We start from the raw sequence: 12,208 nt of genomic DNA, 5'->3' as shown, positions 1-12,208 counted from the left end.
TAAAACTCTGTGTATATTTTCATGATTATTGTTACGTTATTGACGTCAAGAATTTATGACATGGCCAACTTCATTTTCACTTGAGTATACAACATTACTGTGAATTGCTTCTTGTTACAAAATACAAAGAAAAGGTTCTATACATACGCTTTTACAAACAGAAAGACACTTGAACAGGACTTGTGCTGCTACACATAGTGATTGGAATACTTTATAATCATGAAGAGGTTTGGTCGTCAGGATTCAAAGACCAAGAAATGGAAGTCACGACAAGGTTTAATTAGCGTAGTCATTTTTGATCATCAGCATGTGTCATCGAAAGCTAAAGAATTTGTCTCATCCATTGCAAATGGTAAGATGATGTTTAGTTAGCAGGGACCGGAAGGTCTTCGCCAAGATATAATGGCGAAGTTTGTGTATTGTCAAGTGGCGTCTATAAACAGAAGGATAAATACAACATCTTCCTGTTGTAGCTGTTCTTTGAAGTAGTTTAGCTGTAGTCATAAACCAAAGTTCACTGCTATTAAAAATATTATATTAGCAGCGGCATAAAAGTATAACTTTATAGTGCTTACTGCCTTAGACAGTCGTAGCCGAAGTACATATTAAGTACATTCTCTGATGATGGCTTTGGAATAAATTGTAGATTAAATCTTTTGCTTTTTGATGGGAATGTTGTTTTAGTGGTTCAAGTGAACTAATGTAAGCGATATTATTTAAAGCGAGTAGAAATTGGTTTAAAGAAAGGCACATATTATTAACCATTTACTTTAATTTATGCAGCTGCTATCTCACTTGCTTATTGGTCAACGAAAGAGGACAACACTGCTATTCAAGATACTTGTGCAAAGATGTATGAATTGTCTATGCTACTGTGTAATTCAATTGATATGTTTGCCAAGGATGTAAGTGTGTCTTGTGCCCTGAAAATATGATAATTTGTTGTTTAAAGAAAACTCTTTTTTAATGAGGTTACTTTTCTTGTAAATTCTTTATTAGTACTCCTCCGTGGCGAGCTCACTGAAAGAATTACTTTGTCAAGAAATGAACCTTCATCAATTAAATAAAAGTCTTCAACAAGCTGCGGGGAAAGTTTCTAAGCTAAAGAAGCAGGTCAACACAAAGTTTTCGCGACAGTCTTACGTCTGTCATTTTGCCGAGTGACGTAATAAAATATGTTTCATTTTATAGAATTTTGAGAAAGAAAAGAATTTGGAAAATCTCGGAAACGTAAGTTTCTAAATCAAATATTTTAACGTAATTTCTAAAGTTGTAAACGTTGGGAAAGTGAGTATTTCGTATTTTAATTTGATGAGGCTGAGCTGGAGTATGAAGAACTTAAAGGTAGTTTTGATACCAAGTACACAAAACATGAGATTTTGAAAGTAAGTTTCTTCACTATATTCTACAGTAATTTAGCTAAACATATAGTTCAATGTTGATGTAAAATTTCCAACATTTAATTTAAAAACTCATGAAAAAATTAATAGTGTAATGTTCTGTTGTGCAGACGCAATGTGTGCGTGCAAACATAATACGTTTAGCTGATGGTACCAAAAAATTTGCTGAACGTATTTCGACCATAAGCGAAGCAGAAAAGAAAATTTCTTCTCTAATTCCTCTGGTACCAACTCATATGCGTCGTAACAAGGAATATCAAGGTTCGTTAAGATTCCCCAATGTTTGTTGAAATTGTTTGTGCGATTGAAAATAATATCATAGCTATATGCCTCAACTTTATTTATTCTAGGCTGGAATGCGACTGATGAACTAGTTAAAGAAACAGCAGATTTATTAAACATTGCCCAACCTATGCCCTTTACTAAATTGCTTGCTGTGAACCAAGTTCGTGGTCGGAGATTGAGAGCAAAATCCTGTTTCGTGCTCGAATCACATGATCCAAACAAACCTGAGGAAATGGATTGGGTCGCTATTGAGCAGTCAATGTCAGCTTCACTTGCTCATCTAGACATGAGCAATACAGATTGCTCAGAGCAGGATAGCCGCTCAGATTCAGAACTATTTTCTTGTTCAAAGGAAAAACTTCATCCTGGTGGAACTTTTGGAAGGTCACACTTTGATAATCCTAGTCAAGGCTTTAAGATGGCAAAGATTAATAGCCGTTCGCTTGCTAACTCATGAACTATCTCACATTATAGAAAAGATGACAGTGACGGCTTAAAACAGCAATGGCCTAAAAACAGAGTTCCTCCAGTTCGTCCGCCACCTCGTTCACCGAAGAAAAAAGGTACTGAGCATTTATTATGTTGATGATTTGTCGTGTTTTTAAGGTTTGTTTGAAGATCGAACAATTTGGAAGTAATTTTAAAAACACTTGTTTTAGCTGTTGGCGTGACGTTTGAACCGTACGCTGTTAGTCGAACAACTCCAGACAATTTTGGACTTTATGCGCAGTCTGATTTGTTTCCTTTAGGTATAAATCAATCATATTAATGGTATAAGTAAAATATACTTGTTTGAATTGAAATCATATTTATTCGTCGTTTTGTAATTTCTTTTGCAGGCCGTAAACGTGATATGGAAAACGAGACAAAAAATCTTTCAGTATCAGATAATTCTGGTGAATATACTCTACCAAGACAATTTAGCATTGACAAAGAAGTCGTCTACGCTGTCTTGGAAGAAAACAGCGAAGAAAACACAGATAAAAATTCGTATGTTGATATCATAAAATGAGTGGTTTGAGTGAAGTAAGATTGTAGTGGAGAAAATTTCAAGAAACACCTCGAAATCATGTCTATTTAACACAGGTCTTGTCATCATAAACTTCTTAAAAATTTAAAAGCACAATTTCATGCTGGTCGGGTCCAAGTAAAAAGCGTGAAAAATTCATGAATATTTGTTGCTTTGTTAACGTGAAACATGTTGTAAAAGAAATGATTACCCAGTTTAGCATTTAGGGTATGTCACTTTGTCACAACATACGTAACAAAATATGCGTCACAACATACGTAATAAAATATGCGTCACAACAACGTCATACATTCATCTTTATTAACACAAAACTCTACCGCGTTTTTTACATTTACAACACAAAGTTCATACTCTAATGTCACATAAAGTTGTGTTTTCAAAAATCCCTAAAATTCAAGATGGATAACATTGAACGCGTTCCTCGTCATCTGAACTCAGCTCATCGTCTTCATCATCACCATCTGCAGTCCAAGCTCCTTGTCGTCTGCGCTACAAGGCAAAAGAGAGCATTCTTTAAGTTTCATTGCACCTGAACAAGGTAACACTCATCCGAGTTTAAAGGAAACCCTATTCCTCTCTTGAGCCAATCAAACGTTTTCTCTCATCACTACATAAGAACGATTCACTTTATATTGACTATTCGCTAGGATAATAAAATATTTCCTTTGGTTATTCATTCTTCGTACAAAACAAAAATGTACTGTTAATGTGTATGCACTTACTCCAGCCAATTGGTTGACCATAAACCTGAAAATATCACTGCTAGCTGGAAGACTTGTCCCTCTTCTGTCGAGATTTCTCTCTTGATCATTGGCAACTACAATCTGTTATTAAATAGGAAGAAAAACATTTTCAAAGTACACAAATACATCAATTTTCTTTGGAGTTTGCCAATTTTCCATCAGTGTTGAGAGGAAGGAGTTTGTTGTTTTGCACAAATGAAAATACTAAAATGCATACGTATTACACTGTATACCGATTCAATTTCATCCAAGTTAATCTTTTCATGTGAGGTTGGACTCCATATTTTGACATCATGATCCAAACCACTTGTAGCCATGAAAGGAAAATAAGGATGTGGTTCTAAGCAATTCACCTAGGACATATGCTACGCTTAAGAAAAGTATCTTTTACCTTCTTAAGACAAAACTCAATGGCAAAGTTATGCCGAGTAACGTAGATTAACTTCATTACAATTATCATGAAAAAAGGCAACTAACCACTCCTGCAACATCTCCTTCTAGACATTGAACAATACTTTCTGTTGTCTTGTCCCAAAGAAAAACATGACCACAGTCGCTTCCACTCACAACAAACTCACTTCGAGGACCATAAAAGTTTACACCCTTAACTAAAGAAAACAACGTTCCTTCGTCAATACATTTTTAAGTTAAAGCACAGACCAAATTTAACTGTTTTCTTAAAATTGTCATGCTCTTTAGCAACAGCACAAATTATCATTTCCAGTATGATAATTTCTGTTATTATAAACAAAATTCCAACCTGTCATACTGTTGCGATGGCCTTTATACTGGTGAATGTAATCTGAATTGGAGCTATTAAAATATATTTAATGAAAAACCCATAATATACTCTGCTTATATTTAGCTTGACTTAATAAAAATCTGTGCAATAGAAGTAAATGATCAATGTTATACAAACCTAGTGTTTGCATCAAACAAATATATATCTTCGTCATTATAACTCACAAGTATTTCTACATAGAACAATATTAATAATAATCAAAATAACATAATACTTAGATAGTTATAGCTATGTATATGTGTTAATATGGTATTTTAATTATTGCTTTAGGTGCAATTTATACCTGAGCCATTATGTGAATAGACTAGGCATGTTATATTGATAAATTGAACTGTATCATTGGTCTAGATTGGAAAATAAAAACATTATAACTTTTTTATGTGGCTCATAAACATACACTACGGACATGTAATGCAACCAACTCTCAGACCATTATGTCAAATGTGAATTGATTTTGTGAAACATTTAAACTTTGCTATGCATACTTCAAATTTATGAGGATAATACTCTTTAACTATTGGCATTTTTTCATTAACATCCTGAAAAATGAAAGAAAATGTTAAAAATTAAATTTGAAACATAACATAATCAGAGACGGTGTTATCAAACACTAAAATCATCAGGTAAAAGACTGTTTTGAACATCAAACTCTACATGAGTTGAATGAAATAAACACAAAGAAAAATGAGACAAAAAGTCCTCAGTTTCTTTTGTTTTAACTGCATTCAGCACTTGTAAAGCTTAATATTATAGATAGATGGGCATAAGTCAACTCCACAAATAATGCACCTCCTTCATTTGTCTCCGATCATAAACCCTAAGCAGAAAATATATCACTCAGTTGACATTAAAGTAAATATATATATCAGTGAAATGACATAATTATTTCAGTTGTTCACATACCTGCATTTTACATCTCGACCACCAACAGCAAATTCTTCATGTTTGCTAGGATTTATGAATATTGAATACAAAGGTACTCTTGCATTCTTTTCTGTTCTGCATATGAAGTGCCTACAAGATTACAATGATAGGCTTTGAAACATCAACATATGATGAGAAACTAACCTATGAATCAGAATGCACAATGCGATCATATGTAAATGTACCGGCAATTTTTGTCATTTTCCATCCGTAAATCAATCTCTATTACTTGTCCATCTTCTCCACAAGAAAGAAATATGTTAGGTGAACCCGGCTCAATACTTAACTACAAAATTAAATAAATCATTGTAGGTTGCATACCAGAATTTACTAAAATGTCTTGTTTACCTTGTGAGCACCATCTCTATGTTGAGTAAGACATTTTGTTTGAGTGGATATACCAGCAGATGATAAAAAACCAACACGAACCTGATGGGTTTTAGTTGAACAGTTTTAAATATTATGATTGAATTATTGAAACAAAATAAGCCATAAAAATCTGTCTATCAAAATCATTTAAAATACCTGGCCATCACGAGCACAGGAAACAATTATGTTATTGTTTGTATTTGGCATGAACTTTGCCTTGAAGGAATATAACAAACACAAAAATAGTTAAAGGACATTAAAAATAACCGAAGAAGATAAAGAAGTTCCATACAAGCTAACACCAAGTCAGCACTGACCTGAAACACATTGCCTGTATGACCACTGTCATAGAGATGTTTTTTCTTTGCAGTAAACCAGTCCCAAAGGATTATTTTCAAATCATCACTTCCAGAGGCTAATAGTTCACCTGTTTCATTGAAATTTAATGTATTAACACACCCTTCATGGTGTGTTAAATTTCTTTCTAGTTTGAATTTTTGGATCATGTTAACTGAGCCAGAAATATTTCTCTCAAACAAACATGGCATGTTCAATCCTAACTCTCTCTTTCGTAAACTACTAAGACTTTTCCATGTCTTTTGTGAGTTGCTTATTGTGATTCCCAATGTCTTTAGCGACTTCAATGAAGTTCCACCTGTTGACTGGTCTGAATTACTATCAGATGACGGTAGCTCAGGTTCATCTTCAGACTCTGAATTATTAAAAGATCTGCTATCACTAGCATCACTTTTTTGGCTGGATATTTCACTTTTCAACCAAAACTTTGGCTTCTTATTATTTTTTCCATTTACAAAAATTTCATTATCATCTTCCATGTCATTGCTAGTAGAAGAGTCATCTTCACTTTCTAAAATTTCAACTTCATCACTTGATTTTTCTTCATCACATGGAGCTTCAGATTTTTCACATGCCTTAGCTTCGTTGAAAAGAATTTCATCTTTCTCTTCTGCTTCCTCCAAAGAAGCGGAGTCGTCAGTCTTCACAGTTGATGTCATTTTGACAGCATTCAAGAGACGTCTTTAATTTTACACTTCTCTTACTGTCGAGTCTTACATCCTGAACTTCAAATTTGACGTTTTTCATAAAAAAATCAAATCAGCTTATTATTCTAATGTTTACCCGAACTTGACTGAAAAATAAACATTCTTTTCATTTCGATTTATGTTTTGTCCCATAAAATTTACTTTTCTACCAAAATTGCTCTCTGTCGTCTTATCAGTGATTGGTACCCTAACCCACCGTCCCGTCACTTCTATTTCCCTCCCTCCCCCCCTGTAAGATGAAACAACAAAATGGCGAACGAAATAGCCGAGCGAATGAAAGATGTACAAGAAATGATCAATAAGAAGAACCAAATAGAAGAAGAAATTAAAGAGTTTCAAAATGTTCTACAATCTGTATGCAAATCATAGCAAAAGATTACCATTTGCGTTCAACTGGTAAATGTCCAGAATTTTTCGCGTTTGTTTACGTTTCAAACGTCAGGTTTGTCAAACGAAACGTCGGGTTTCAACTGGTGAATGTTACGTTTGTTTAAATCGCGGATTTCTAAGTTTGTAACAGCTCGTTCTTGTAGTATATGATCAATTATCAAACTTTGCAAATCGCCAAAGGTATACAGATGTAATTTTCAGTTACTACAGCATTTTATCATTGTAAAATCGTATAAACATGTTAATCACATGAACAAAACCTGTTCAAAATGTTCCTCTAACGTTACACATTCCTGAGCAAACGTTACGTTTCTAATTTGAAACCCGACGTTTCGTCTGACAAACGTGACGTTTGAAACGTAAACAAACGCGAAAAATTCAGGACAGTTACCAGTTGAACGCAAATGGTAATAATAGAAATATTTTTATGTATTATTATCATTAATATCATTTGAACTGATTTGATTGAAGTGACTGATCCTGATCGAACTTGTCCTTGACAAATTAACATGGAACATCTTTCCAGTGTTGAAATATAGAACTTTTTGTCTAACTAAAATCTGATAACATATTGTTTGAGTTACACCCAATGAAATTGACTGTGATCAATTCCACAGTCCACACAGATGAAATTAACTGAAACAAATATTTAATTTAATTATTTTGTAATTCAAGTTTTGTGAACTTTACATGTTCATCACGTTTTATGCATATTTCTTGTAGCAAAAGGATGTTGGTATGAGTGGAAAGTTAGTGGATAATGATGATTATCCGAGACAAGATATTGATGTTTATGCTGTGCGCTTTGCAAGAAATCGTATTATATGTATGTACGTATGATTTTTTGTTTGTTGTTTATTGCTTTATAAGTGTGTTAAAAATTCCATGATATAGGTTTGCAGAATGACCATAAAGCTCTTATGAAACTTATTGAAGATGGAATTCATGATGTACATACTGCTGCTCGCAATAAAAGAGACTCAGAAAATTCATCACAACAAACCAGTTCAGGTAATAGTTTAGTTAAATGAAATCATTTTTAAAAGCCTTGACAAAGTATGTATTTTTGTTGCAACACCATGCCTATACTTTACAGAGCAGTAAATTAGTGAACTTTCAAGTCTAGGATTTATAAATGACATATTTTATTGTGTTTTGGATTTTTTTCATTACAGTAAGTTTTGTATAGTTAAAGTTTATGTTATATTAAGTTATTCATCTTCATAAATTCAATTATTGTATACACACATGTAGGATGTACATATGTCATTTTCATGATGATGATTTTAGAACAAATTCAAGATTTACAGATGGCATTTTTGCAAGTGAATGAGTTGTCTCCACTATCTCCAGCTGAAAATGCAGTAAGTTTAAGTCATTCATACATTGCTACATAATAAATGCATGTAAATCTTGTATGTTGAGAATTATTTTACCAAGGAAATTTTTTTCATAATATCTTATTGAAAGTCAACATTTAAGTAAAGTCAAAATGTCTGTAAGGTACCCTTTTGTTTTTGTATTAACTCATTCTCCGCTGCTGTTTATTAGATATCTTCGCTGTTTTTTCTTTTCACGTACCCTATCCATTTATGTGCATCCCAAATCATTTTTTATTGCATTAGTATTGAAATTTGTTTTGTCAAAACATCCATTACTATTCTGTTGAGCCGAAAAGTTTTGAATTCCTCCACATAATTGGGATATTGCTGATAATCTACTTAAATCCTTAGTCAGAGAAGGACTATATATATTTATGATAAATTTATGAGTGATCTGTGTTATTGTATCTTCCCTTACTAGGGTCTTCGAGTTGGTGATGAAATTATCAGATTCGGTTCCCTAAACATTGAAAATTTTGATAACATGCAAAGTGTTGCTAATGTGGTTCAGCATTCTATGGGAGTAAGTTAAAGCGTGTATACCCAGCTTTTTTAAGTAATTGACTTAGTTAAGTTCACTTGTTAAGTATAAAAACTTAAAATGACTGGACCAAACAGATATTTAGATTAAAATTTGCTATGATGGATCTTTTAATAATTTAACATTTTATTTCTATCAAAACTCATTCTTCAAACTTTCAGATTATTATAGAGATTCTTTTTTTCTATGTTTTTTTGCATAATTACAAGCTGTTCAGTTTTCACTTAAATTTAAAGGACACTAATTACCAAGCAGAGTAGCATATAGTCTAAAACTTTCAGTTCTGTTATGTTAACTTCAGAGGAAATATGTTATTTAGATTGAGTGAACAAAAAAATTGCTCAGCAGAGCTAAATAAGCAGGTTGTCAATGCCAACTGTCTGCTCACTACCCTACCCAGATTATTGCTTAGAGTAGCCATATATTTCTCAAAGGTACAGTATGGAAGAAGATACAATTGTCTTCCTTTTGTTTTAGCAATCAATTCCAATTATTATCAGAAGAGGAGAACATATTCATCACCTTAATTTGATTCCAAATATCTGGCATGGAAGAGGTTTACTTGGGTAATGTTGGATTATCTTATTCTGACCATCAATGGGATAGCATATTTTGTCTTATCTGAAAACTATGGACTATCTTGCTTTGCCAGCTCACTTATTTAATCAAGCCATGATCTGCATTAATGTACTTATCGTGAAAGTAATAAATTTTAAAATAAATAACATTCAAAGGAGTAAAACTTGGAGACGGACTAGGCCACCATTTTGAACTATGCTTTTCATTGATAAGATGTTGTTAAGAGACTTCTCTCCTTGGATTATGAATGTCCAAGCAAAAGCAAAACCTGGACCAAACATAACAGTTACTGTGCGATTTTAATGAGTTACTGCACGATATAATATAGCTTGCACATTTTCAATTAAAATCTTTACTGTAAAACTTTTCACTTGCACTGGTTTAAGTTAGCCCACAATGTTTCTTACATGTTTTGAAGCCATCATCAGAGAAACATCAGCGTAATATGAATCCTATCTTATTATGTGTTTCTAACATCGTTTGCACGTATTTACTATAGACCTCTTAAATTGCTTTGTTTCATTTTATATAGTTGCAATATTGCTCCAATCCATAAAAGATGATGTCAGTGGGCAGTGAAGTTGGTGGTTAAGTTATGGTCAGTGAGCAATGATGTCAGTGGGCAGTGATGTTGGTGGTTAAGTTATGTCAGTGGGCAATGATGTCAATGGGAAGTGATGTCAATTGGCAGTAGTGTCAATTAAGGGCATGTGAAATTTGTTTTAGTCTCCTGTTCACAAAAATCATATGTTCTTTCACACTGGATATAGAATCAACTTACAAAATACAAACTTTCAATGTTGATTATGTACAACAGCATTTTGTAAAATATTATATGTTTGCAATCTAACAAATAGCAGATTTTTGAGACAAATAGTAGTTTAATGATGAATGTATGTAATGCATATAAATCAGTGTTGTTGTAAATCTTGTAATGCTTCATGAATTATTAGAGCAAAGTGAATGACTGATAAAAATGTCAATATATCAGCCATTTCTTGCATAAACAATTCCTGAGGACTGATTAAAGTGTTTTGGTCAAATTCTTCCATCTCTTTCCTTGCTTTCATCTTCCAGCAAGTACGCTGGTTTATACAGTCCATTTTCTATTTTAAGAGCTGGGTTCTGTTTTGTATTGCATTGGCTGCCAATAGATGTATATCCCTGGTCATATAATGATAAATAGGGTATCTTGCATTTTAGCAATATTGACCACACATCAGAATAGTGCCAAGTGAGTACTGGATTTATTCTCATGTATTGTGGCCATCCAGGATCAGTTGGAGAGAATAGGTTTAATTTTTCACCATATGGATCATTCTTTCTTGTTCCCATTAGGATTGCAATGATAGTAGGATGTGCTATCTGTAGGTGTGCTAAAGCATCTTTTATCTTTGACTTGAATTTAATAATGCGCAAGTTATAAATCTCAGTGCATTTCACAATAAACTCTTCAGCTTCAGGAAATGGATCCTCCTCTTGCACATATAACATGTTTAATTTTCCATCAAATGAGGGATATTTGGCTACCACAGCAGCATAATACAATGCCAAGAGAACTGTGCAATCCTTACCACCATTGAAACTAATGCATATTTCATCCAAAGTGTACCTTCTTAAGGTTTCCTGTAAAATAGCCCAAGCACTGAGCACACATGCATTTTGATTACTGAATTCTGTGCTTGACAAAAGTGAATCTATTTCCTTGAGAAAAAAGTAATCAGGTTTGATTTGAACATCACCTAAAAATCAACATATTTTACATTATCAATTGAAGTGTTTGTCAAATTCAACACTATTGTTAAAAGCTTGGTTATTAATCAGTTGCACTTAGCAGACAACTGACACCAATACAATTCAACTTTACCTTTGCTCATTTCAGTTCCTGAAGAAAAAGCCTCAACTGATACAACTGCATTATCTGGTAGCAATGTCTTTAAGTATTCTGAGGCCTGTTCTAATATTTTAGGTTTTAATGATTCTAAAGTTAGTTTAGTTTTAAATTTGCTATGCCCTACTTCGGGATAAGATCCAAGATGAACCTTATTTCCATACTTATCATGAACCTGTTGAAGTTCTTCTGCAATGGTTGATTCTTCAACGGATAAATAAAACTTTTGTAGATAAAACATGTTTTCCTCATTTGAAAAAACTTTTGAAAATTGATCAAATTGTGATCGTAAGTATTTGGGCACGCCTGGAAATATATAAACATTTTGCAAAGAAATTAGAGGGAATGTATTTGCAGGATTTTCAAGGTCTCGCTTCACTTCACTTGCTTCAGGAATTAAAGCCATTTTCAAAACAAATTTGTTTAATTGAGAAGCATCGTGAACGTTGTAAAGGTTTACCAACACTTCAGTTAAACATTTATTTTGAACCAATGGTTCATTAAATGCCCTAGCAATTGCTGCCATTGTCACATCATCGTGTGTTGGCCCAATTCCACCCGACGTGAGAACAAAGTTAAAACGTGAGCTAAAATCACGAACTTGAGATGCTATTTCCTCTATGTCGTCTGGAACAACTGAAACCGCTTTAACTTTTACACCCAGGGACCATAATCGCTTTAACAAGAAATGGGAATTAGAGTCTTGCGTGTGACCCTTAAGGATTTCATCACCGATTATGAGAATTCCTGCAGAAGGAGGTTCGATCGTACTACTCAATCTCCTCAACAGTCCTTCATGGGTCGCCAT

The 12,208-nt window shown here is 33.4% G+C and overlaps 4 protein-coding genes across 6 annotated transcripts; 2 read left to right on the top strand and 2 right to left on the bottom strand.

Moving 5' to 3' along the window:
* Positions 1 to 124: 124 nt before the first annotated feature.
* Positions 125 to 2,996, top strand: LOC124447253. Of its 2 annotated transcripts, none has more exons than XM_046998148.1 (10): positions 125 to 274; positions 784 to 905; positions 1,000 to 1,113; positions 1,192 to 1,230; positions 1,317 to 1,385; positions 1,511 to 1,661; positions 1,751 to 2,069; positions 2,160 to 2,248; positions 2,345 to 2,434; positions 2,525 to 2,996. In XM_046998148.1, exons 1-10 carry the CDS (start codon positions 220 to 222, stop codon positions 2,695 to 2,697), a joined length of 1,221 nt encoding a protein of 406 aa, XP_046854104.1. In that variant the 5' UTR covers positions 125 to 219; the 3' UTR covers positions 2,698 to 2,996. The 2 variants fall into 2 exon arrangements, with proteins under 2 accessions (XP_046854104.1, XP_046854103.1); XM_046998147.1 differs by having other exon boundaries at positions 164 to 352.
* Positions 2,974 to 6,778, bottom strand: LOC124447252 (DDB1- and CUL4-associated factor 8-like). The gene is made up of 14 exons (XM_046998146.1): positions 5,871 to 6,778; positions 5,710 to 5,769; positions 5,533 to 5,613; positions 5,370 to 5,470; positions 5,164 to 5,274; positions 5,050 to 5,077; positions 4,746 to 4,799; positions 4,544 to 4,604; positions 4,378 to 4,432; positions 4,219 to 4,271; positions 3,936 to 4,066; positions 3,692 to 3,811; positions 3,438 to 3,539; positions 2,974 to 3,204 (listed from the first exon to the last, which is right to left on the bottom strand). Exons 1-14 carry the CDS (start codon positions 6,567 to 6,569, stop codon positions 3,109 to 3,111), a joined length of 1,752 nt encoding a protein of 583 aa, XP_046854102.1. The 5' UTR covers positions 6,570 to 6,778; the 3' UTR covers positions 2,974 to 3,108.
* An 83-nt stretch (positions 6,779 to 6,861) lies between these two features.
* Positions 6,862 to 10,552, top strand: LOC124447254 (26S proteasome non-ATPase regulatory subunit 9-like). 2 transcript variants are annotated; one of them, XM_046998149.1, is made up of 7 exons: positions 6,862 to 6,971; positions 7,731 to 7,833; positions 7,902 to 8,018; positions 8,298 to 8,371; positions 8,811 to 8,912; positions 9,408 to 9,496; positions 10,042 to 10,552. In XM_046998149.1, the coding sequence occupies exons 1-7, from the start codon at positions 6,867 to 6,869 to the stop codon at positions 10,070 to 10,072; spliced, it is 621 nt and encodes a 206-aa protein (XP_046854105.1). In that variant the 5' UTR covers positions 6,862 to 6,866; the 3' UTR covers positions 10,073 to 10,552. The 2 variants fall into 2 exon arrangements, with proteins under 2 accessions (XP_046854105.1, XP_046854106.1); XM_046998150.1 differs by having other exon boundaries at positions 6,955 to 7,013.
* Positions 10,243 to 12,208, bottom strand: LOC124446882 (FAD synthase-like). The gene is made up of 2 exons (XM_046997764.1): positions 11,377 to 12,208; positions 10,243 to 11,251 (listed from the first exon to the last, which is right to left on the bottom strand). The coding sequence occupies exons 1-2, from the start codon at positions 12,206 to 12,208 to the stop codon at positions 10,548 to 10,550; spliced, it is 1,536 nt and encodes a 511-aa protein (XP_046853720.1). The 3' UTR covers positions 10,243 to 10,547.

The sequence above is a fragment of the Xenia sp. Carnegie-2017 genome, unplaced genomic scaffold (assembly GCF_021976095.1).
Source record: "Xenia sp. Carnegie-2017 unplaced genomic scaffold, XeniaSp_v1 HiC_scaffold_22, whole genome shotgun sequence".
NCBI lineage: Eukaryota > Metazoa > Cnidaria > Anthozoa > Malacalcyonacea > Xeniidae > Xenia > Xenia sp. Carnegie-2017.
This window is presented reverse-complemented; position numbering and strand designations above follow the sequence as displayed.